The following is a 24,607-nucleotide window of genomic DNA, read 5'->3' as shown; positions in this document are numbered from 1 at the left end:
ACAAAAAGGGTCCTTCTGAGCCATTTTTTTTTGTACAAAGATGCAGTACCTGCAAGATGAAATTTTAGTTTCAAAATAATTGTGAAGATACACTCTTCTTTCAGTGGCACATATGCTACAGAAGGAACAACAATACTCCTACAAGTAAGGATTCCACATTTCTAATTGCTTTTTAACCTTCTACAGCCCAAAAATTTAAGTGTTAGGTCCCTGCCTGACTTCTGGAATTTGGATACAAGAAAATAATTTTTGTGGAGTAAATTAGTATCACTTACTTCCCAGTGACTGCCCGATCCAGGAGAGGTCTTTTGGCCTTTTCACAGCATTCAGGAAAGTAACTTTGTTAATGCTTGGGTATGCATGAGAAATTTCAGGCTCTATCCCAACAGGGGTATTCAGGAGAGCCTATATTTTCAGTTAGAGGGTAAATTTAAACTAATAGCAACAATTTTAAGCTAAACATTGATACCAGTGTTCTGTTCTTAGCTTTATAAACTGTCCATGAAATGTAGAAATCCAGGGACACTTTAAGTGAACTGCTACAATGGATGTTTCTCTTGCTGGGCAACTTTGTCCTTGGCCCTGTTTTTGAACAAATAGCTATGAATCAGAAGTAATGCTCGTGAAGCCTATGAAATACAGCAGGAGTTAAATATCAAAGCTTTGTCTTCATGTTGTCAATTTGATTTGCCTTTTCCTTTCTTTTCTTGGAAGGTGCTTCTGGAGATAAACGTCCCCAGGATGCAAATACATTGGTTGTACCTCATCAAAATCAAACTGGTTTGGTTTCACTGGGACCAGCGCAGTGTAGCAAAGATGGATTTGCCTGTGTGCTGTTCTGTTGTAAATAAATTTGCTTATTTCTGGAAGAGGTTCCCTTCTGTGAGTTTGCTGCACCCACATCCCCTTTCCTTTTCTCTACAGTTCCCTGGTGTGTAGTTACAGCTTCCGTGCAGGAAGCACCTGGTACGGAGTGTGCCGAGCCATTGGGTGGGGAGGGGAGACAGATGATGCTCTGTGAGAACGATGAAACCCAAGATGTGCCAGCCCTTCTCAGCACAGGATGAACTCCAACCTTTCCCTGAGGGTGTCAGCTGGCAGCAGCTCTGCCTGCTAACAGTAGGGAAAGGAAGAATGGGAGAACAAAACCTGTTTTCCTCTGTTTTAAGGAGTAAAAGTTAGCTCTGGATGGACTTTTGAGATCATCCAAAATTCAAAGGGAAAATATATTAAATGAAGTCAGCGGTAGACCAATGTTTGTACCTTCTTCCAAAAGAACAAGAATCATTTAGGATGAAAACACTACATCTGTTCCACCCAGCCAAAAGTGCCCCAGCCCTTTCCCTGACCCCAAAGGGCAGAGATCATGAAGGGCCACTGCTACAAGTACTGGCACAGTCAGAGTCTCAGCTGTGTTTTCAGCATACAATGTGGAATATGGATAAGCATTCCTAAAGTGAAAGCCAGCTATTCTGCTGCTTTGATAATGTTTGTTTCAGCTCCCACTACACTTCTTCCTCTTGAGGTCCTGTTTTGAAAAAAAAACTCCATTCCTACTGTACTTGGAACATGTCAGGCAGAGGAACTGAGAGAAATTTACCAAGCATCTGATCTTACAGAGGAAACTACAAATAATTCAGGCTGTTTTTTTGACATGAACAAGAGAAGCAAGAAGGGCCTGAATCTGACATAGGTAACTTTGTTTTTAAAGAGCAGATTTCTTGCACATACCTCTGACCTGCAAATTCAGGATTACTTGCAGTAGTCTCTGAAATTCCACGGTGCCTGCAATCATCACTACCATTGCTCAGGGAAAGCAAACATAGCCAAATTAATAGTTTGAAGCATGTGTCCATATTATTATTCTGTAAATAAGGTCAGGAGCTGTGGCTTACATAGGTCAACTGGTCCTGAGTAAAATACCAACTCCTAATTAGTGAGGCTACTTAAGACTGGTGGCTAAGTGTATCCACAGCCCAGACAGATCTGATTAGGCTCTGACATATCCGTGAACAATGTGCAGTGTGTTTTTTGCTGAACACGTTCCATATGATTTCCCACAGAAACCAATAAAATACTATTAACATTGTTAGCAAACTTAAATATTTATGTTATGCTTTGGAGAACAATCTGTCTCTTTATGAGGGGACACTGCCTGCAGCAGCAGAATTACAAACTCTGACAGGGGCCACCAGACACTGCTGCTGTGCAGACACGAACCGGGCAGGGTTTGGGGGAAGATTGCTTACTGAAGTGCTATCTACCCGCCTCTGCACATGAGTTTTCTGGGGTATGTGTCAAATCAAATCTCAGAGGTTGAGTGGAAACAAGGAATGTTTTGCCTGCGGCTCTGGAGGCAACGAAGGACTGGGGTGGATGCACACGCCCTGATAATGCACTGCACCAGCCACCCTCAGCTGCCATTTGGGCCTCTGCCCATCCGTCTCTTATCACTTCAGAACATTTCTCTGCATCACCACTGCAAAGAGACAAATCTTAATATGGCAGGGGAAGACCCTGGATTTTCCCAGAATGTGCTGAAAATGGTGTGGCCGATGTGTCTCAGGCACAGACTGTGCAGCAGCCGAGGTGCCCTGCCCTGTGCCCATGAAGAGCGGTGAGGGATGAGCCACAGAGCGCCAGCCTGTGCCGGGGCTGGACACAGCAGCCGCCAAAATGGTACGGGAAGGAGCTGACGCTGCTCCTTCCTTGGAGATGTTGTGGGGATTATTTACATCAGTACCATCGCCCTGCCGTTCTCATGAAGCCAGCAAAAGTCACGTCAGTTTAAAAGACTTAAAGAAGTGTGAGTCTGTGTGTGTGCGCACACGTATCACTCAGATGCTGGGATTGAAACGGAGCAGGAGCGCAGGGATTGTGCAGATAAGGAACCCCGAGAGAGACGGACAAAGAAAACGGGAGCGGAGGTGTGAACAGAACAACCATCTCTCTCTCTATGTACATCCACATGCACGCACTCCCAGCGCCTCCCAGCAGCCCGGGCCGCAGTCCCCGCTCGCCGAGCACACCGCGAGCATGGCAGCGGTGCCAGGCTGGGCCGGACCCGCCCGTCCTGGGACCGCCTCCCGCTCCGCCCGCCGGCACAGCGGCGGGCCCAGCCCCGGGGCGGGGCGGCGGCCGGCGGGGCCACAGCCCGGTGACCTTCGCAGGCAGAGCCGGGCTGCGCCCGCCGCCGCCACCGGGGAAGCTGGGTGGGGAGACGGCCGAGATGGTGGAGGAGGGCGGCGAGGAGGAGGCGGAGGGCGAGAGCGCGGAGATGCCGGCGGCCCCGCTGCAGCGCTGCAATGGCTTCCTGCCCGGCAAGGAGTCGGCGGGCGGCGGAGAGCAGCCGGCCCCGGCGGCCTCGGCAGCCCCGGCGGCCCCGGAGGCCGAGGCGATGCTGGCGGCGAGCGGCGGGCAGCCGGAGGCGCGGCTGGAGACGCGGCTGTCGCGGCGGCGGCTGGCGGTGCTGGCTGTTTTCAGCTGCTACTCGCTGGTGAACGCCTTCCAGTGGATCCAGTACAGCATCCTCAGCAACGTCTTCGCCGGCTTCTACGGCGTGTCCTTCACGCAGATCGACTGGCTGTCCATGGTGTACATGGTGGCCTACGTTCCGCTGATCCTGCCGGCCACCTGGCTGCTGGATGCCCGCGGGCTGCGGCTCACGGCGCTGCTGGGCTCGGGGCTCAACGCGCTGGGCGCCTGGCTCAAGTGCGGCAGCCTGGCCCCGCAGCGCTACCCGCTCACGCTGGCCGCGCAGGCCGTCTGCGCCGTGGCACAGGTCTTCATCCTGGGGCTGCCCTCCCGCATCGCCTCCGTCTGGTTCGGCCCCACCGAGGTCTCCACCGCCTGCGCCGTGGCTGTGCTGGGCAACCAGGTAGGGCCGCAGGGCAGCGAGGGGGAAGTCCTTGGAGCTCGGCACCGAGTTAAAAGCAAGGTGCTTAAGTGGGAAAAGGCGTTCTGCAGGATATGGTGTTGGGAGAGTGGACAGGGGAGGAAGCGGGGCCGAGCGCGGGTGATGCTGCCTATGAACATGGTAGGAGCCGCGCCGTGTGGCAGCGAGGGCAGCTCACACGCTGCCATCAACTGCCAGCAGTGCATCCGTCAAAACCCTTTTCAGAAGTGATCCTGCTCTACTTCCTCTTTCTCTTGCGTTTTAGCATCATTTAACATTCAGTGAAATGATTCACCCCCTGCTGGAGGGGTGTGAACTCCGTGAACTTTCATGAAGGGCCCCAGCGACAGCATCTATTGGTTTCTGCTTTTTAAAATAAGGCCTCTAATTGCCAGGTGCCAGTAGTCAATACCTAGTGACTCGTGAAGTTTTGTGTAACGCTGTGATAGTTCACATCACTTTTGGGAGCTGATAACTGAGTCACGGATTTTCTCAAGCTCCCTGGTCCTGGCCAGTTTCAGAGAGCTGGGACAGGTGCATCTGAAAGCACAGGTGCAAGTATGATACTCTTTCCTCCTACAGTCTTATTCTCATGTCCTGCCACCGTCCCAGCTTTTTTTTTTTTTTGTTCCTGTGGCAAAAAATTGCTAAGATTCGAATCAGCATCGCTGGTTCAGGCTGAGATCATAGGTAGAGTTTGGTTAAGGTAATGGGAAATTTGGTTTTTATCATATGAGTCTAATGATTTTATGTTTGTGCACTTTGGATTACGATAGCAGTGACATTAATGTTACATATTTACAGTTGGGTGGTAACCTAGCTGATACTTGGCTGTTCACAGTTTTTCCAAAACTTTTTTTTTGCATGGAAGTTTTCCAGTCAACCGTCCCTTTTGGACTGAAGATTTCAGAAATGGGTTGTTTCAGCAGTGAGGCAAATATTTTGCATCTGCATCCTGGTATCAGGTTAAAGGTTTCTTTGGCAGCTAAATTTCCACTCTTCCTGACATGCACCAGTCCCCCCAGTAGCAAGGAGTTACTGGGTTTTCAGTTGTGCAGTTCAGCTTGGAGCTGAAACTGATGCTTCACTTGGATGCTGAGATGTGGGCTTGAAGTGCAGGACAGGAGTGAGAGAGCACGGATTATGTGGATGGGAACCACGAGAAAGATGGGCAAGGGAAACAGGATCAGGATGTGAAGAAAAGAAGCTGTGGTTATTTCTGGAGTGTATTCCCCTCCAGAAGCTAGGACTGATCTCATTGTGCCTGCTGAAGAGCTTGCTGGTAGTGTGTCAATAAAACAACAGAATTTCTCTATTCTCGGGTTTTGCTTCCTTAAAAAAACCCTAATAACTCTCAAAAGCTAGATTGAAAGAGTAGTGAGATGCAGAGTTAGGCACTTGGAAGTTAAGAGTAATGTTCTCCGTGTATCCCATTGCCGTTCCCTCCTGCACACGCATTCCCGTCGGGTCTCACTGTGCTGGATAATTGCACAAGGTGAACTATGTAACAGAGCAGGTTGCTATAACACACGCAGCTGTTGGCCATCTGATTGCTTATCAGATACTGTGTGTGACTTCAGAGCTACAGGAAACACAGCCGGGACCGCAGGCAGGGGAGGAACAGAGCAAAAATTATCAAAAATTAGATCTCGCCTCTGAGATGCTGTTTCAGCTTGGAGCACAAATCACTGGGAATGCAGCCCTGCCAAGGGCTGCTGGGAGTGCCACATCTCCACAAGTGTTTAGCATCTTAAATGAGGCACACCAAACTCATTGGAACGCTTTCTTCTGGCCTTAACCTCTCTGGATGTAAATGATGGGAAATGGTATCGCTCGACTTTGTTGGAGCATTGTGGGTGCTACATTGGCTCCTATTGGGGGAGGAGAAAATATACCTAAAGAAAAAAAGTAACTGTGTGCTCAGTTCATGTTTGTAGGGTTCATATACTGAAGCGTGAGGACAAAAGGAGACACATTCTTCCTGTGACCACTGGATACTGTGTCAATCTGATGGCCTGGGGGAAAAAAAGGTAGCAAAACCCTTATCAAGGTATGCACAAAGGGTGCTTTGTAAGCACGGTGGCACACCTCTAATGTGCGTGCTTTCTGATTGTTGGACTTGCTACTCTAACAGTCTTTGGTGCTCTTTTTTCATTTATTTTTACCTAAAATAAATGTTCCAACACTTAAAATGCCATTTAGTTTTTGGGGAGCAGAAGAGAGACATTGGAGAATAGCCCAGGACTTGTTCCTTCATGTTTTAAAATGCTTTATATATATATATATATATATATATACACACACAAAATTTCAGTCCCTATTTTACGTCTCTTTAATGCAAAATCAGTTGTTACGTTAGAATTTACTCCACGTACAAACCCACTACACTTCATTCTGTGATTTTTATTTATTTCCTTAGCAATAATTATTTGGTTTGGTCTTAATAAGGATATTCCTTTTCTCTTGCTTTTCTCTGCTCTATCTGTACTGCAGTAAACCTTGGAGTCAGGCTTTGCTACTGTAGTGGCAGGATTGTGACATCAAATGAAGAACATTTCTACAAGAGTAGCTGGAGTCTTTGTGTCATCTCTATCCCTTCAGTTGCAGGATGACTGACACAAATTTATGTTCGTGCATGGTACTTTCCTGTGAAAGATTCTTGTATAAGTACTATGTGTAGTGTAAATATGTACACTAAATGTGGCATTATAGTTCAATTGAGAAACGAAAAGGTTAAAACCTGAGTTATAACCTGTTGGAAGATCTAGTTGTAAAACAACATCGAGAGCAAGTGGCTCAGAAGTGTGATACTATAGTTTTATTAATGCTTATTATGATAACAATTCTGAATTCTACCTGGTAAGACTTTTCACTCCTGTTAATTTTTATGTTCAGAGGGAAATGATTTTTGGTTTTGTTTTCTTGCCTTACAGCTTGGTACTGCAATTGGCTTTTTGTTGCCACCTGTTTTGGTCCCAAATACACCGAATGATATTGATCTTATGGCACATAACATCAGCATCATGTTCTACGGAACTGCCATAGTGTCCACGCTTTTGTTCTTCTTAACAGGAGTTGGTAAGTGTTTAAATCACTGGAATTTGCATGCTGGCTATAGGGAGCGTTTACAACGTCTCACTTAAAGCAGCTGACTGCTCACAGTAGTTGAGGTTATGGGTTTTCCAGTTTGTGTTCTCTTCCCTGTTGTGCCAGGGTTAAGCAGCAACTGTTTCACTCTACGTTGTGCTTCACATGGGGTGATTTCTTTCAGAATATTTAGTTGTCTTAGTTTATTTGCTGCAAGGACTTATGATATAATGTGAATTCACTCTGTTAATATTACAATTTATATACAAAAGTATTGATGTATTGCAGATGAAGTCTGTCCATATTTTGTTAGCAATCAGATGTGACCAAATAAAATGTCCTTTGTGGATGTGACTTAGTTCTTCCATAAGAAAATCTAGAATTTTTGTCATGGAGTTGTTAAAACTACAAGTCAGTCTTCTGAAATTCATCAAGCTGAAACACTTAAAAAAAAAAAATTAGTTTGGTGGAGATTAATCAAAATTTGTTCCTTCTTCTTTTTTCCCAGTGTTTGAAGAAAAGCCCAAATACCCTCCCAGTCACTCTCAAGCAGTCCTGCAAACTAAACCTCCTGAGGATTATTCCTACAAGCAGTCCATTATTAACTTGTTCAGAAATATTCCGTTTATACTTTTGCTAATCAGTTATGGTAAGTGATGCTATCTGCTTGTAGTCTGGCAGAAAGATTCAAATGCGGGCCAGAAGCACATAGAATTTTAATATTGAGGTTTTTTTATGGGGAAGGGACTGTCATACTTTTATTTACTTTTATTTACTTTTATTTACTCAGTAAGCTTTTTATTTATTTTAATTTGCCAGTCCTGGCAAATCTGTAAGGATGAAAAATACCCCTTATAGGTCCAATGATGAGATGTTAACTGTCACATGAAGGGTTTTGTGTTGTGAGTCTTGAATGTCAGAAGATGAATTCTTTAGGGTGACAAATCTGCATGGCTGCACCTGGAATGACTGAAGCTTTTTTCTTGGTATACTGCAGGTATTATGACTGGGGCATTTTATTCTGTCTCCACATTATTAAACCAGATGATAGTAACTCATTATGAGGTAAGTTCCTTGGATCTTATCTTTCTCTTTTTCACTGTACATTTGCAGAGGTGATATTTATTTTGTAGGTGCTATGTGTGCTCAGACATTTGGTTTCTTTTATACCTCTGTACAGTTTCTTGTACCATACAGCTGTGGGAGTCACAGGAATGTTTGTTTGCACTTATGACTGCCAAGAGGTCTGAACTTGACTCTGAGTGGAAGCAAGTTATTAATGAGCACCATATAAATATTTGTTGAAAGGGAGAAGAAGTGAACGCTGGGAGAATTGGCTTGACACTGGTGGTGGCAGGAATGGTGGGTTCGATTATTTGTGGTTTGTGGCTGGATTACACTAAAACATACAAGTAAGTGTGGGTAGGCATGTGTGGGGTTAGGGGTAGGAGAGTGGTGCCATTGCATTAGGAAAATACTCCAATATAAGGGCTGAAATGAACTGCTGATGAAATGCAGTTTGTCCCTGATCTTTTAGTGGCCCTACATGGAGAGGAATTTCTGTGGCTCCAGTGAAAGCTTGAGCCTCTTACTGGTTATTGGTCAAAAGAAATGAGGGAGCAGAATGGAAAGATGCAAAGGGATTTGTCATCTACTCCTGTCTCTTCAGGAGTGTAAGAAAAACACTGTAGGTCGTACATACAGTGGCCAGGTGGCCCAGTGGGCTTCTTCTCCTAGGAAAGCATTAAATCTCAAAGCCTACCTTGCATTGTTTTGTAAAATGGCCAGCTGATGGATTCTCAATTTTTTATGCTACTCCTGATCCCATTAGTAAGTGTAACATTTACTTTAATTCAGGGGATGTCCATGGAGCAGAGCTCTCTTCTGGGGTAGGAGCTCCTGGGTCCATCATCCATGGTGTGGTGCCTCCAGGAGCAAGCACTGTTTGTGATGGAGTAGTTCTCCCCCGTGACTCTTAGTACATTACATGCCTCTACAAGCCTAATGGATGTTAATGCTGTAGATTGGCTTTGTTTCTGCATGTGTTTTGGCTTATAAATATGTGCTTTAAGAATTTGGAAGACATCCCTTCTTCCAGGTTCAAAATAAATAGAACACTGTAATGAGATTTGTTTGACTTGCCTCTTGGTAGGCTGACTCTTATTGCTAATAGTGTTGGACTCAGCTGCTCCTGTGTTGATGTATTGTGTAATGGGCAGCACTGCAGAATGGCCAAGAGGTACAACATAGCAGAGAATTAAAATTGTCTAAAGGTAGCAGTATGTGCTGTGATTGTCCATTCTTTGAGAGTGAGTAAGTGTCCTTAGCCTTGAGTGAAGCAGCCAGATAGCCAAGACAATGAAGAGTTCAGGAATGGATATGTGCTCACTGCATGCTAAGTTTGAGGCAGAATTACATGAAACAAGTATTATAGCTTTAGAATGGCTTATGTAATGTTCATATTATCCTTCCATGCTTCAGCAATGTGCTGTGGCCTTCTATTAACAATGTTAATTTGTTGTTGTTGTTGGGTTGCAGGCAAACTACTTTGATTGTTTACATTCTCTCTTTCATTGGGCTGCTGGTATTTACCTTCACCCTGGACCTCGGATACCTTATAGTAGTGTTCGTGACTGGAGGAGTGCTTGGGTGAGCAATAAAAGAGCACTACAGGATTTACTGCAGTTCTGTTCTGAAACATAGTTAAATGTTTTACCTAGATAATTCTACTGTGTATTCTGTCACCATGATCTCAGCCTATGCCTTTAGCTCACAGTACAGATAGGGTTTCACCTTCTGTTACATCAGAATAAATCTAAAGTAACTCACTTTTCAGTAAATTTCATCTACCATTTTTATGGACCTAAGAGAGATCTCTATGTGGTCAGTTTGTTTGGTTCCTATTCAAAAAGCTGTCTGTAGTGAAGTTGAAGCTTTCTCTTGACCAGTGTGTAGGTGATTAGAGTTTCACTGAGCAGACCTAGGAAGACTGGCTTCTCTGCATTTTCATAAATCTATACTTTGATAGCCCAAGCAACATGCTGGTTGCTTCGTTTGCTCATAGATACCTCATCTAAAAGCCTCAAGAGATGATGAGGAAATGTTGCTGTATTCAGACACAGAAGTCAAGATAAAACCAGAAATGTCTTGAGAGTTTCAGTTTAAAAACCAATCAACCAAGCTCAGCTGCATTAAGCCCCTTCTCTTTCCATCATTCATCCGTCCCCTCAGCTTCTTCCATAGCAGCTTCCAGCAGGTGTTCCAGTGTACAGCCTCACTCCCTTCTCATGTTTTCTTTTTGTCCTCCAGCATGGATATTTGGGCTGATCAAATGATGATGTTTGTGTATGAAAGTAATTGAAAGTAATTGAAAGTAATTGGCTTCAAGTATGGAGTGGTATGTGGACTTGATAAAAAGGTTTTCTCGTATGTATGGTGGTTTGGGAAATAGGACAATCATGTTTTTACAGCTTTGTCCTAGAGAGAAAGATGTGTGGCTAAAATTCTTAGATTATACTGAAGGAATGAACCAGTCACTATTATTTGGAATTACTGAATTCTGTTAAGTCATGAACACATGACAGTTCAGAATACCAGCTAATTAATAATACCGTGTGTGTATGTTAGGTTTTCTTACCTGTAGTAACAGATAAAGGCCACACCTGTCATCCTCCTACTCTCCTCTTCAACAGGTTCTTCATGACTGGCTATCTTCCACTTGGGTTTGAATTTGCTGTGGAAATTACATATCCAGAGTCTGAAGGCACTTCCTCAGGTCTCCTTAATGCATCAGCACAGGTAACAGCATTTTATTTCTTCAAGTGAAGTAATGCTCAGGAAGGCCACTATGCTCGAGTCTAGGAAGGCTTTCTTAGACTTAGCTAAGTCTCTGTTCTGTTGCTATAGTCTTGGTTTTTTTTAAATTTGATTTCTATAAGATGTGACCTGGAACTTTTAAAGGTAAAATGATGACTCTTTTCTCTGTGATCCTGATGAAGTTATTTGTTTGTTTATAGATATTTGGAATTGTCTTTACACTTGTTCAAGGAAAGCTCACAACAGACTACAGTCCTCGTGCAGGAAACATCTTTCTTTGTGCTTGGATTTTTGTGGGCATTATTTTAACAGGTAATTACAAGTGCAAGTAATGGTTTCTCTTTAATGTAAAAATATATATGCTATAAGGATGATGTTGCTAATATATGGACAGCTATCTGACCCCCATTTCTTGACATATCTTGAATTTGACACAGATGTCCATCTCCAAAGTGGAGTGAGAAATGCAAACAAATGCATAAATTGAGGAAGTTTGCAGTTTTCCAAATGCAGGAAACTGCTGATGCACTCTGGAGCTGTTCCAGTGACTTACAAATGTGGAAAGTGCTGAAACTAACAAGCTTTTCTTTACGTTCTTTTGGTTTAGAAAATTTCATTGTCATTTTCTGCTTTGTGTGCTTTGTGAGGAGCAAGTTCAAACTGTCAGTGAGTTCAAATTGCAAAGAGTGAATGCGGGTATTTTGAAAATGTGCTGAAAGCAGCTTCTGTGTGCTTGCACTAAACAAACATTTCTCTTGAAGTGCATGTCACTGCAAAGGTGTGAACCAGCTTTCTTTTTTTCTTTTTTTCCAGCCTTAATAAAATCAGATTTGCGAAGACACAATGTGAATTCAGGGATTATGAACTTGGACGTTAAAGCTGTAAGTGGTGACTTTTACCATGATTGTATTACCAACCTGAATGCTTGACTACTGGCGTAACAATATCAGCTGCAAGAGTAACTGACAAAATCTTATGAGTCATTCCATGCTGGTTTTGAACAACAGAGACACATGGGATGCTGACCTCACTTATCTGGTTTTCTCCTTAATTCCCATGAAAAAAAATGGAAAAAACTTCCGCTCTCAGTTTTTTTAATTTTTTTTTTAATATTTGAATTTTAAGTGGCTAAAATATTATTTTATTGCTTGAATCTTGCTTTTTCATAATGGCAGGGTAGCATTGTAAATTGTGAAGCCTTTTTGTTTATTGAGTTTTGAGGCCATCCTATAGACTATGCATTTTATTTAAAATACCTGCAGTCCCTTCAGATGAAGTCAGTATCTGATAAACGGAAGCTGTGCTGGAGTTTCTATACAGTGCTGCATAAAGAGCTGGGTTTGTTCTTCTTCTGATGCTCTCAATTTAAATGAAGAGTGAGTGCAGCATTCTCTGATGATCATAAGGTTCCACATTTCAGCAGCTTTTCCTAACTACTACAGTTACTAGTAGAAACAAAGCTCTCAGTGGAAAATTTTTTTCAATGCTGTGGGTTTTTGATTGTTTGGATCAAGATATGAGACGGCTTTTTGGAGTCAGACATTGCAAGATCCTCTGCCATGCTTCTTTTTGTGTAGGTGTCTTGCATGCCCAGCAGCTTTTGATCAACTGTGGCCGACTGCACATGTTAGTCTGAGGTTCAGAAACGTCTGAGCTGGTGCTGTCTGAGCTAACTTGAACCTGAAACCTGAGCAGCTGCCTGTGCTCAGTGTGGCACCCTGTGGGTTTCCCAGCTGGGGCTCTCTGGGGGCTGTGCATGACTCGTCTGCTTCCATTATCACCTCGTTAATTAGCCCAGCTCGACACAGCTTCGTTCATATCAGCCAGGGTGTAAGAAAAGCTGCAGTCCTTGCCCTGACGTTGCCATGCATGATTGAGACCTGCCTGTGTTAATAATGTTCAATATCACTTTGATACTGAGCCTTGATCAAGATTCTACTGTGGTTAAATGCAACGGAGAAAAGGAATGGGAAGTTAATCTTCATGTGACAAATATTTATATGCAGTAAATATATACTTTAGAGTTACACTAAGAAACTAAATTCTAAATTCTATGTTACACATAAAATTAACTACATATACTGTTGGAGCCTAACCTAATAATTACCCAAGAATACTGAGCTTGAGAATAATTCTGTTGAATAACAGCTTAATTCCAGTTTTGTTTTTATTTTTTCATCTCCCTCTTCAGGTACCAGTTGACAGTCCTGTAGAACCTGAAAACACTACTTTAAAGATTCAGTCAACTTTATAAAACTGGAAGAAGGTTGTGGGTGACAGAAGGTGACTTAGAAACGCACAAGTTTGGTTAGATATGGAACAAGAGGAGCTAGTGTAATCACTGGATTTGTGTGTGCCAGTAGTACAATGTATATGTGTTTGTTGATAGTGGTGGTAGTTGTGTGTTGGAAGCTCTGAAGATGCTCAGTTCATTTTGCCCAAGATGCAAACAATTCACTTTTGTACGGAATATTTATTTTAAAACTTTCAAGTTTTGCAGTTTCATTAGTAAAGAACTGTGTGAACACTCTCCACAGTAGGGAGACTTGTGCATTCAGGATGCCTACTTGAAAAAAATCAGGAATCTTGAAGTACAGTTGTCATGATCAGAAGTATCTAATCTTTTCTTGTTAAATCTTGCTGGTGCTTTTGAAAAGTCAAAGACTAGGGAAATGCACAGCAGGAGGATGTTCAAGAGTTCTTTTTTTTTTTTTAATGTATCTGTATTTGAATATAAGCCAATGATTCCTTCTGGAAAAGTGATAGCACAATACTGAAAACAAGAGATGACATGTTTCATACTGGCATCTGACATTTCTTTTGCCTTGAAACTTCTTCATAGGTATCAAAAGGCAGATAAGAGACAACACTGTTTCTATAGCTTCATTGTAGCATTTCTGGAGAGATTTAAAAATTTTCTCACTAGATAAATGGGAGAAAAAACATCTCTTATTAAATACAGTAAAAAGGAGAACAAAGGCCTTTGATATCTCTATTGTGAAATACTTAGAAGCAATGGAACACTACCATACAAGTTTCCTCTACAGAGTATTTTGAGTGCTTTCTCAATTAAAGAGAGAGGAGTATGTGTTTACAAAGAGCCAGTGCCTTTACTTTGTAAAGAAGATCCCTGCCTCATCTTGAGTTTAATCAGTGCTGCTGAAGAAATTCCATTTTGTGTGTTAAAGCTCTGAATATTTGTGGAGTATCAGAAAATGTGTTCTGTCCTTTTTATGAATTGTATCACTTGTCTCATGTGAAATTCCTGTGCTTGTGTAACTTAAATCATGTCTTTTGAAGTTTGTTAAAAGTTGTAAGGATGATTTACAGCGAAATAGTGATATTTTTGCTTTCTCTGATCAAATATTTTTTTATATACCATCTTAGCTGCAAAATGAGCAGACTTCATTAACAGTAACTTTTTGTTACCTCATTTATCTATATTTAGGATGGGGGTTTCTCACTGCAGTGCTTTCGAATTTTTTTTCCTTTACCTTGTGCTCTAGCTACACACCCACAGAACTGATAGCACTACAATTTCTGGGAAAGTCATACCTAGGTTAGTGGACTTTTTGGAAACACTTAATTTTTACCTCAGCAAACTGAGCTTGCAAGTTCAGTGCCATCAGTGATGCTGTGTCTTTGAGTTGTCATAGATGCAGTGCCATCCAGAAGGTGGGATCTACTCAAAGTTTTCCACAGATTACTACAGTTGGGGGATGTGGAATTATTTAACTCTGTGCTGTTTTCAGTTTTCAGCTGGGCTAATTAATCTTCTTCACAGTGGCTGGCATGGGGCTGTGTTTTGGATTTGTGCTGAACATAGGGTTGATAATGCAGAGATGTTTGTATTGTTGCTGAGCAGGGCTTACACAGACAGAGCCATTTCTGTTTTGCATGTATCAGAACAGGCAAGGAAGCTGGGAGTGCATGGGAGGCTGGGAGGAGACACAGCCAGGACAGGTGACCCCGACTGACCAAAGGGGTATTCCAGACCGTGTGACATCAGTGTATACAGTGGGGGGCAGAAGGAGGAAGGGAGGAATGCTTGCAGTGATGGTATTTTCTTCCCAAGTAGCCATTGAACTTGATGGGGATGGCTGAGCACCGGAATTAATTCCTTGTTTTTCTTTGCTTGTGTGTGTGGCTTCTGCTTTCCCTATTGAGCAGTCATTATCTCAACCCATGATTTTTCCAGCTTTTGCCCTTCTGATCCATCCTCAATCCCCATTGGTGGGGAAGGGAGTGAGCAGTGGCTGCTTGGGGCTTGGTGGATGGCTGGGCTTAAACAACAGCAAACTCCAAGAGAGTCTCTAAATACAATAAATATCATTAAAAGCTTTTCTTTTTCTTATTTTGCTGTAGACTCAGGAAAATCCTTTTGTACAAAAAGGGCCCTGAAAACTTATCTTTCTCAGCTAAGCCTCTAAATGTTATGATCTTGATTTAAACATTTTGTATGATAAATGCTTTAGACAGGGGGAGACCTATCAGAATAAACTAAGCACGCTTGGAACACTTGCCTTGCCAAAAAGGGTTCATGTCTCTTTGCCAGGTCCAGTGCTAGGGCCAAGCCTTGCTGCTTGCCTTGAACTCTTCTAGAGTCCACTGCTGACGTAGCTGAATATAGGAAAAGTAACTCTTTGCTATTCAAATGGCAGGCAAGGGTATAGGAGTGAAAGTAGAGATGTTTTCATTGTGTCAGTCCTTTACACTGATGCTGCCCCATCAAGAGATGGACACGTTTTCAGCCTGAGTGAGAAAAGTGAAAGTTTCTGCCTTGTGACATACATGGGTGGATTTTCCCTTTGGAAAAATGATAATAATGTGTGCCAAAGCATATATATGTTTTTCAGCAAGATACAGATACAGAAAATATTTATGTTCATGGCCCATTGTTGCTTTGACTTTTGATGTTGCAAAATCTTAACAAGATAATATTTTTGTAGTTTTGGGGAATTGTTTTCAAATGTCCAGTAGAAACTCTTTGGCAGTATCCAGGCTGTTTGCTGACTTTTCAGTATACACTGTTCAAAATCAAAGACTGAGTCTTTTTCTTTCTTTCTTAGAATTTTTCAATTCCTTTCTTCACTAGTAGTTTCCAGTTTCTTTAGTTATGTTCAACTGATTATTGAAAAAATATTCTAGTTCTGGCTCCTTGTGTTTTTTATCTTCTGCCAAATTACTTGGCTACCTTCTGCAAAGGTTGAAACAAGATTTTGGCTTGCTGGAAACTCTGCTGGGTCCCTAAAAAGAAAATATTCCTAATAATGAAGGCTTAATTACATCTTGGATTTAATATTCCCTTTCTAAAAGGAGCTTGAAAGTTGGAAATCTGTGAGTTATTTTCAGGCAATGATAAAGTATTTAAATGAACGGCTCAGCAGCAGAATAAAGAACAAATAAAGAGCAAATCAGTATTTTTTATGCAATAGTCTTATCATCTGTCAAGAAATTGAGGTTCTAGCTCATGGCAGAAATAAATTTGGAGTAGTTGAGACTTTGTGATCTTTGCTTTCAATTTTTGGGTTATAGCAGACAGCATCCACTCAACCAATCATAGACTGTTAAGGGGTTGGAAGGGATCTTAAAGATGATCTGGTCCCAGCCCATCTGTCATGGGCAGGGACATCTCCCACTAGACCAGGCTGCTCCAGGCTCTATCCAGCCTGGCCTTGAGCCCTGCCAGGGTTGGGGTGTCCACAGCCTGCCTGGGCAGCCTGTGCCAGTGTCTTACCATCCTCACAGAGAAACATTTATTCCTGATATCTAAATTAAATTTCCTCTCTTTCAGTTGGTACCCATTCCCTCTTGTCCTGTCACTACAATTCCTGACAAAGAGTCTCTCCCACTTCCCTGTAGTCCCTCTTTAGATTCTGGAAGGTTGCTATGAGTTCTCCATGCAGCCTTCTTAGCCTGGAAATTCCACATGCATCTGGAATTGGAAATACGATTTTTGACTCCTAGCCTTGAGATCCTGGCTCAGCCCCCCAGCAAGAGTAGAGTTGGGGGCTAAAAATCCTAACTGTTTGAAAAGGTAGTTGTATCATGAAAGGAATTGCACATCAGTGAGGAGAGGATGGTGTAAGAAACTAAGTGAGAGGAGGCATTCCAATGCTTGGGATGAAAAAATTGTTTTTCAATTTACTTTTTTTTTCAAGTGTTTCAGGTGAGCTCTTGAGGATGCAAGAGAGCACACACAGTGGGGAGCATAAACAAGGGGACTGCCCCAAGTTCCCAGGAGCCCAGCAAGTTCAGCAATTGATAACTTTCAGCTACAAAATTCAGAGATTAGCCTTAAAATTTGTTCTTATCTTTGTGTTTCTTCCCAGCCACGTTAAACTTTCGGTAATTTCAGTGGAAAAGACTCGAGAACATTGACACATTTTTATTTAGGATTCCTACCATGGTCTTAAATCCCTCATTTCTACTGGCTGGGTGTGAAAATACCAGACCTGTAGGGCGTAGTCTGGAATTGCTGGTAGGTAAATCCCTCAGAACAAGTATTTGTAGATGGGTGCTTGTCTTTAGTAACATCTTTTCCTGTTGCTAAATGCCCATGTTTTATGAAGAAGAAAGAACAAGGAAAGAAATAGCAAAAATACACACGCATCATTTCAGATTAATAGCGATGCCATGAGAGGCCGCCTAGAACAGAGGCTAGACAATGTTAAAGCAATAAAGCAGGTATTTATTAAAAGGCCTTCAAAGGGTACACTTTGGGCACTACAAGAGCCTGGCCATGGCTTTACCCAAGATGGACCATGGGTCACACGTTTTTACACTTTTAGAAGTTTTGGTCTATTTAGACATTGGGATTAATTGTCCAATTACAGCTTCTAACTACAGGTTATGCAGTCCCATCCTCCCATATTGCTCTCTCCAATTCACTGCTGTTTACACTTTTTGGGCCTGAAGCTGCAATGGTGCCCTTGGTTCTCAGGCTGGAAAAGGATTGTTTTGTCCAACTAAACTGTGAAGAGAATTTGCTAACACTTTATATGAAGTTCAGAGTTATATACTAATGCAGTACAGAATCTGGAAAACATGAAAGCTAAAACTTAAGACATCAATAGGGCTTTTCTAACTTTAGCCTGTTGGTCATCTCTTGTTCAAGGCAATCAGAGACAATCAGTGGAGTGTGTAATTAGAGCTGCCAGCCCTTATTGCTTAATGAGAAAATGTTTTTTTGATAAATATTTGGACTACCTTGTGCATTTACAACCAAATGAAATTAGGTTAAGCTGTAAACATTTATCTTTTTCCTTTTCCATTTTGTGAACTCACTAGTTTTCCTGTGTGAATGGGAGTGTGTGACCTTTACACTTTTCTTTCAAGACATGTTTGTACCTCCTTCTTGAGTGTTACAGGCTATTAATGTTTCATGGAGCCCAAGCTGTCATTGTACACAATAATACGTGATTGTGCCCAGCCCCACCATTTGGTCTGAAGTCCAAGTGGTGAAAAGGGAGAAGTGATGCTAATGCAGGAACTAAAATGAATTAAGCAAAAACAATTCCTAAGATAAATGTATTTCTGTGTAAGACCCATGTTATTTACTGCTCATGTCTTTGTTCTACTCATGAAGATAACAAATATGTTTTACTGTAATGTTTTGGTTTTGTTAGTGTCCAATTCTTTATTTCAAGAGAAAATTAAAAGTTCTTAATGAATATTCTCTGATTGCAATACTGTATGTATGTGTATATGTGGATGGCATCATTCCTTACCATTATATGTTACTAATAAAGAGTAGAATGCCTAAATTGATTGGAGCTAAGAGTAACATTTTTGACAGCTGCTAATACAGCTGCTAATCTAAAAGTGATCATTTTTTTCCTTATAACCTGCCTTTTAATGTAGGAAAATGTGTAAGAGCACAGAAAACACAAGCCTTGTGTCATAAAGCAACACTAATATGATTGAACTTTCAGATGGGTCCTTCATTTTACAACTAGGACCACAAGGTCATGTTCCTCTTATGGTTCCTCTATGAAAGCTGCAGGCAATATCCCCATTTAGCATTGTAATTTAAACATTCCCACAGCTAGGAAGGAACAATCCCAAAAAATTATTATTTTCTTAAAGTTTCTTGGATGTTGGAGTTTTGGTGGTTTTTTTTTCCCCTTATTCTGGTTGGTCCTTCAAAGAAAACACTGGAAAGCTCATCAGGTAAATGGGAGATGTGAAGCCATCCTGACTGTGGTTACCCAGATAATAATGTCTATAGCTGTGATCCAAAGCTAACAAAGCTAACCCCTTCCAGAAAGTGCTGTGGTTTGTGTATGGATAAAATAGGTAGATACCCAACAGTCCAGCTGCTTCCTGGGCTGGAAAGGTTTCTTAGAAGTCTGCTGGATTTCCTTCTGTCTGTGCTTCACAATGAACTAACCCTATCTGGCCAAGTTCTAAATCAATATTTACAGTTCTGTTAAACAACAACTTTTCAGAAAACAAAATAATAATATCCTGAACTTTGTAGAAAGGACTTCAGCAGATAAGTCACAAAGGCTAAGGATTGGCAATAGTTAGGCACAATTACTGATTTGTGAGTAACAAGCTAATATCTGCTTACTATTATGGATTAAAATTCATGCTAATTTCCAGTGTTTCTTCAGTAAACTGCTTCTGCTTGTAACAGTGTTTAGACCATTAAAAAGGCAGTAAATAGTATCTAAAGTGTATTGTCACTATTATGGCCTTGTGTTACGTGTTTCCAGAAACAGACACAAGATTCTACAAAAACTACAAACTCCATGCAGATGGAAAAATCCCAGGGAAGTATTGAAGGCTTCAGAAGTTTTTCTAGCCTGCATAAGGCTGAACCAGAGTTCTCACTGTCTTTTTTCAGAATGGGACAGTCCTAAGGGTTTTTAGATGTTGATCACTGGTTTGGTTTAGGTAATAGAGGGACTGCAGATGAATGCAGAGTCAGTTATTCTTTTAGAAATCAAATTGTCCAGCTTGCAGCCAAGAGAAAAAGAAGTTAAAATATTACAGCACCGTTTCCAAGGATATGCATGGTGTTTTCTCTATTAAATATTGGAAGGCAACTTGATTTTCTCAGAATAATTCATCAGCTGGTTCTGAACAACCCTGCAGACATTAGACAGAACTGTACATCCTGTGTGGAATGAAGAGGCTCTGTCCCACAGGGGTAAGAATGACTCACCCAGGGATCATTAACTGGCTCCAGGGGACTTGAATTTGTGTTATCTTCTGCTCCCAATGAACAGCTGAATTTTCTTCAGGCCCTAATGCTAAAAGCCTGAAATTCACTTTGAGGCTACTGCCTAAAGCCTAGAAATACCATGATTTCTCATCTTGTCAGTGCCCCACTGAAGCTCCAAAAGGGTAGAGAAGGCCTCAAAGGCTTGGAAGCTTGGCAAAGTTGAGCAAACCAGACTGTCACCAGGGGAGATACAGAGGTCCCCCAGCTTTTGGGGAACAGAATGCCCAATGGTCAGTGTGATTTTTTTTCTGACCTACTTCATCTACTCAGAATGTGGGACTCTCATGAGGGTTGAAATGCCTGTGTGCACCGAGAGCATTAGGGAGTTTCCTCAAAGTCTGCAGCTGTGTGATTGCACAGCATTCCTGGGTTTGATTCCAAAGACAGAAGGTGCTCTGTAGGCTTCAGTTTGCTCTGAAAATTACTATCATTCATGTAATGGCAAATAATGAAGATGGCTGAAAAAAGTTATTTTGCTCCAGATTACTGTATTTCCTTTAAGAGTTTTATTTTTAAAATCACCAGGGTATTTGAATTTTACTGTCACCTTCAGAAGTTTCTGCAGCATATTGATTACTCTTCAATCATTCTCTGGAAAGGGGGACTCTTAATCTGCAGAGCACTGTCTCCCAGGGATGCTTGAAGTGATGCTTCAGATGAAAAATTATTTGATGAAATCATCAGTGTCATGATGACACCTTGTAGCACCATGGCATTGAGAACAGTAAATCACACATTTCTCTTTGCAGGTTTCACACAGCATCTTTGTTCAAAGGCTCTTGGTGTTTGAGCTTGTGACACATTCTATTGCTAGGCTTAATAACTTTTCCAGTCTACTTTTCTTCCTGGAAGGAAAATGCATTTGAGGGACTTTAATACATAAGGACAACATTTGGCTAGTGTTTCCTAACCAGCATCATACTATTCCTAGAGGGCACAGGTTATCCCATAGCAGAACTAGACTGCTTAATTTATTTCTGATCAGCAACAACAATTGTGCTTCTAACCTCAATAAGGCAGGGTTTTATTGCAGTACATTCCTCTCTCCACCCAGGCAGGGATGACTCAGGTGCTCACTTGGCAGTGGAGGCAAGTCCTGACTCTCACCTTCGGTGCCACCACTGTCAGCTCCCTTGTGACAAGGCCTGTGGCTGCTGACGACTGCTGAAAAGTAATCTCATTTCCAGGTAGCAGATTTTTTTCAGCCACTGCCTTTTTTTACTACTTATATTTTTATTATGCAGTTTCCCTGGAAAAAAGAAATCGTGCTAGGTAGTTTACCATCTGACTAAAGGTTAAAGAAGTAATTAGTAAAAAAAAAATGCCAATATTTATGGAAGGTTACATTAGTGTTTTCTTGGTTTTTGTAAGCAGAGCTTGCTGCAGAGACCAAATCACATGATGTGGTGTCAAGTAAGACCTTCACAACAAACTGTATTGATGTAATTATTTTCCTGAGCTACTGCAATGTTTGAGACTGAAATTTCAGAACCAGAGAGGAGTAAGGCAGGCTAATTGGGATGGTGATGTTGTACCACTCAGAAATAACAGTTTCACCTGCATCTGATGCCATCAGCTGTAGCCCAGAGTGAGGTGACTGTAGGAAGTATGGAAAAGGCTATTTCACTGTAAGCAAAGGCTCAGTCAGGTTACTAGGACATGCTGACCTGCAATAGGGAGTGAAAATTGGCAAGCCAATTTTGGGAAAGGTCTGATTTATAGGCTTTTCATGATACTTTGATTTTTTTTTCTATGCTTTTACAAAAAAAAATTAATGCAAGGAAATCTTGCCTGTTGGACTAGTCTGAGAAAAACTGGAGTCCATCTAGTCCTAGCTAAAATAAACACTGTAATGATTTGTTGCAGTAGAATTATTGCAGGAGATCCTGGACTTGCTCAGGCAGAAATCAAAACACACTGCTGAAGTTCTTCATTGGTGCAGCCAAAGCAGCTGATGGCTGTTTTTTCTGCTAGACCATTGCAAAATAAACAGGGTGTTAAGAGTTCTCAGAAAGGGCTACCTTGGGGAAAGCTCCAAGGAAGCACACCCTCAAGCATTTCTTTTATAGCTTGCTTTTTTAAAGAAGTCTGCATTACATATTTATTTTCCCAGTGATCACAGGGAAGCTTTATGAATACAGAAAGTTGTTCTTATTGGTTACGCAAATCACTCCTGCAAACTTGTACCAACAGCCATTCCCATATTGCCATGGTTACATCCTTATCACAGTTTGACCTTTCATTTCATTACTAAAAATATCCCATTCCAGCATAACGTTCAATTTAGGAAAAAAGCCCCAAACAAAAAAATTTTGTATTCCTTTCAAAGGATCAAATGAGGTCACTGGTGTTTTCAGGAAATGGGCCAATATTTGCATTGCAATAATGGAATTTACTTACAGCAGGCAAACTTTCTTGACCTATGTTTTTCTGCTGCCCTCTGCAAAGCTGAAGCACCTCTGTAGGATTAACCACTTTGGACTGCAGCTGCTCTGCTGGCTCCTAAATGCAGAAAAGACCATTAATATCACTTGGTCTTACTTTAGCAGAACAATGTGCCCAAGTTGGTGTCAGGAAAATCCACAAACGCCAGGGGTTTATGTCCAAAATGGAGACGAGTCCTGCAACTTTATTCGAATAAAGCAGTCCACGGAGACACTCACCCACAAACTTTTCTCCTGAGGCTTTGGAGGGTGCAGCCTCCTTTTATCCCAAAGTCCCAGCCACACCTTGCCCTCTTCCATTCCCCATTGGCCGAGGTACTGCTGCCTACCACATATTCCCCCCTTGAACCTACTATTTTACCCCAAAGTTCAGAAACTCAGGCTTGTGCAGTCCCCCACTCAGTTGTTTCAGAAGCTGAGCTCTGCAACAAACCTGCTGCCCAAAGTTAGTAGAGGCATAAAGACCCATTTCAAAGATGTTAACACCCATCAAATTATTTGTAAAGACATCAGCTTTCACTGGGAATGTACTCAGGCTTCAGGCTTTTGCACTGAGTGCTGCCAGCTGGAGGTGCTGGACACATTTCCTGCTCCACCAGTGACTGATACTGGTACAGGAATCTTCAGTGAGCGTAGAGTACTTGGTGTCCACTTTTACTGACCAGGGAAACAACCCAGATCCAGATCTGTCCTATTACCATCAGATGGACGGAAAGAGGAAAGGATAACAAGCTTTTGCTTCCCAACACTGCCTTGGATGGCAGCAGGTTTGAACACTCCCTTCTTGCACAAAACATCTGTTCCTAGGAGGGTTGGAACAAAACTAGTCTCCTGCCCTTGCTGGCTGGGCTGCTGGAGCAGCTCCTCTCTGCCTGCCTGCAGAGGCATCAAGGCAAATGCACCAGGGCCAGCTTTGTGGCATGGCTGTGGCTCTGGGAAGGGCACTATTGTGGACTGGAACCCAGGGAGTTGCCACATGGCCTGGCACGGCAGGGGCAAGGGTAATCTGCTGACCAGCCCATCTTTTGCTGCAGTGCTGCTGCTGGTCTTGTTTCACTTCTGGGTTTGTTGCCCTTTTTGTGGCCCTGGTAGCACAGAGTGGCATTCATGTTCACAGTGAGAAGTATTTTCACATAACAAGGTTTGTTGATAGCAGAGTCTGGACAAGGCTTTACAAAGGTCTTACAAAAGGCTGGAGCTGTGCTGGCAAAAGATCTGCAGAGCAGAAAACCAGTGAATTTCAAAGCAGCAAAGCAGGAGCATGAGATCTCGCAGGCCATGAGACAGCAAATGACACCAGTTGTCCAGAGCACGGGCCAGCCTGGCTGCAGCTCCCTCTTCTGAGGCCAGGTCAGGCTGGAGCTGCTGCCCAGAAAAGCCTTCTCCTGCTGGCTCCTTCACAAGAAGGGCTGTTTGGAAACAATGGGTAATAGAGGAAGTGTTTTCCCAAATAAGCCCAAATAAATATATGAATGAATTTCCTCTGCTCTGTATCACAGGGCAGTGAGGGTTTGCTGTGTGGCCAGGCTGAATTAATTGCTGTTTGCAAGAGGATGTTTTCATTTTTTTTCCATTGATGTTTCAATTGCTGTTTTCAGGGGAAGAGGACAGTGGGACTCCTTGTGGGGTTGTGGGGTTGTGGGGCACTTTGGAGAAGAAGTCTGCTTGGAAAAAGTGCCAACACTGATATCACCTTGCTGCCATGGTGCAAATTAAGAGCTATTAAGTTTCCTGCACTTGGTTGTCTAATTGCACTGCAGGGCCTTTTGAATGTTGCATTTAAATGAGTCTGCAATTGGAAATAATGAAGGTTAAAACCCTTTTACATTACGATTCTATGATCAAATTAGTTCCCTTGACCCAGAAAGCAGCTGTGGTAGCAATGAGCTCTGCATTAGGAGTAAGACTGCAGATTTTAGGTGTTGCTCAGAGCTAGCTTTAGAAGGTACAGCCATAAAAAGTGACTGGATTTCAAAGTGAAACAGGTGTGGCACACTGGGACAGAGGCTGGGCAGGAACCTGATGAGAGGAAGATGTGTAAACAGGGCAGGGAGCAAGGCAGCTCTGCAGAGAGTCACAGTATCAAAATTAGGTGACCCCACGAGGTGAAAGCCATTGGATACTAGGGGTATG

At 42.3% G+C, this 24,607-nt stretch overlaps 1 protein-coding gene across 1 annotated transcript; it reads left to right on the top strand.

Moving 5' to 3' along the window:
- Nucleotides 1–3,229: 3,229 nt before the first annotated feature.
- Nucleotides 3,230–18,568, top strand: FLVCR1 (FLVCR choline and heme transporter 1). Its single transcript, XM_014876904.2, has 10 exons — nucleotides 3,230–3,877; nucleotides 6,829–6,973; nucleotides 7,491–7,631; nucleotides 7,980–8,047; nucleotides 8,291–8,394; nucleotides 9,521–9,631; nucleotides 10,675–10,780; nucleotides 10,999–11,110; nucleotides 11,612–11,679; nucleotides 12,990–18,568. The coding sequence occupies exons 1-10, from the start codon at nucleotides 3,230–3,232 to the stop codon at nucleotides 13,050–13,052; spliced, it is 1,566 nt and encodes a 521-aa protein (XP_014732390.2). The 3' UTR covers nucleotides 13,053–18,568.
- The last annotated feature ends 6,039 nt before the right edge of the window (nucleotides 18,569–24,607 follow it).

The sequence above is a fragment of the Sturnus vulgaris genome, chromosome 3 (assembly GCF_052056855.1).
Source record: "Sturnus vulgaris isolate bStuVul1 chromosome 3, bStuVul1.hap1, whole genome shotgun sequence".
NCBI lineage: Eukaryota > Metazoa > Chordata > Aves > Passeriformes > Sturnidae > Sturnus > Sturnus vulgaris.
Note: the sequence above shows the minus strand (reverse complement) of the source record. Positions and strands in the feature narration are given on the sequence as shown.

Coding starts and splice junctions, on each gene's coding strand:
- FLVCR1 (XM_014876904.2), top strand. CDS start 3,230: ATGGTGGAGGAGGGCGGCGAGGAGGAGGCGGAGGGCGAGAGCGCGGAG. Junction 11,111..11,611: donor TGTGGGCATTATTTTAACAG/GTAATTACAAGT, acceptor CTTTTTTTCCAG/CCTTAATAAAATCAGATTTG. Junction 11,680..12,989: donor TGAACTTGGACGTTAAAGCT/GTAAGTGGTGAC, acceptor CTCCCTCTTCAG/GTACCAGTTGACAGTCCTGT.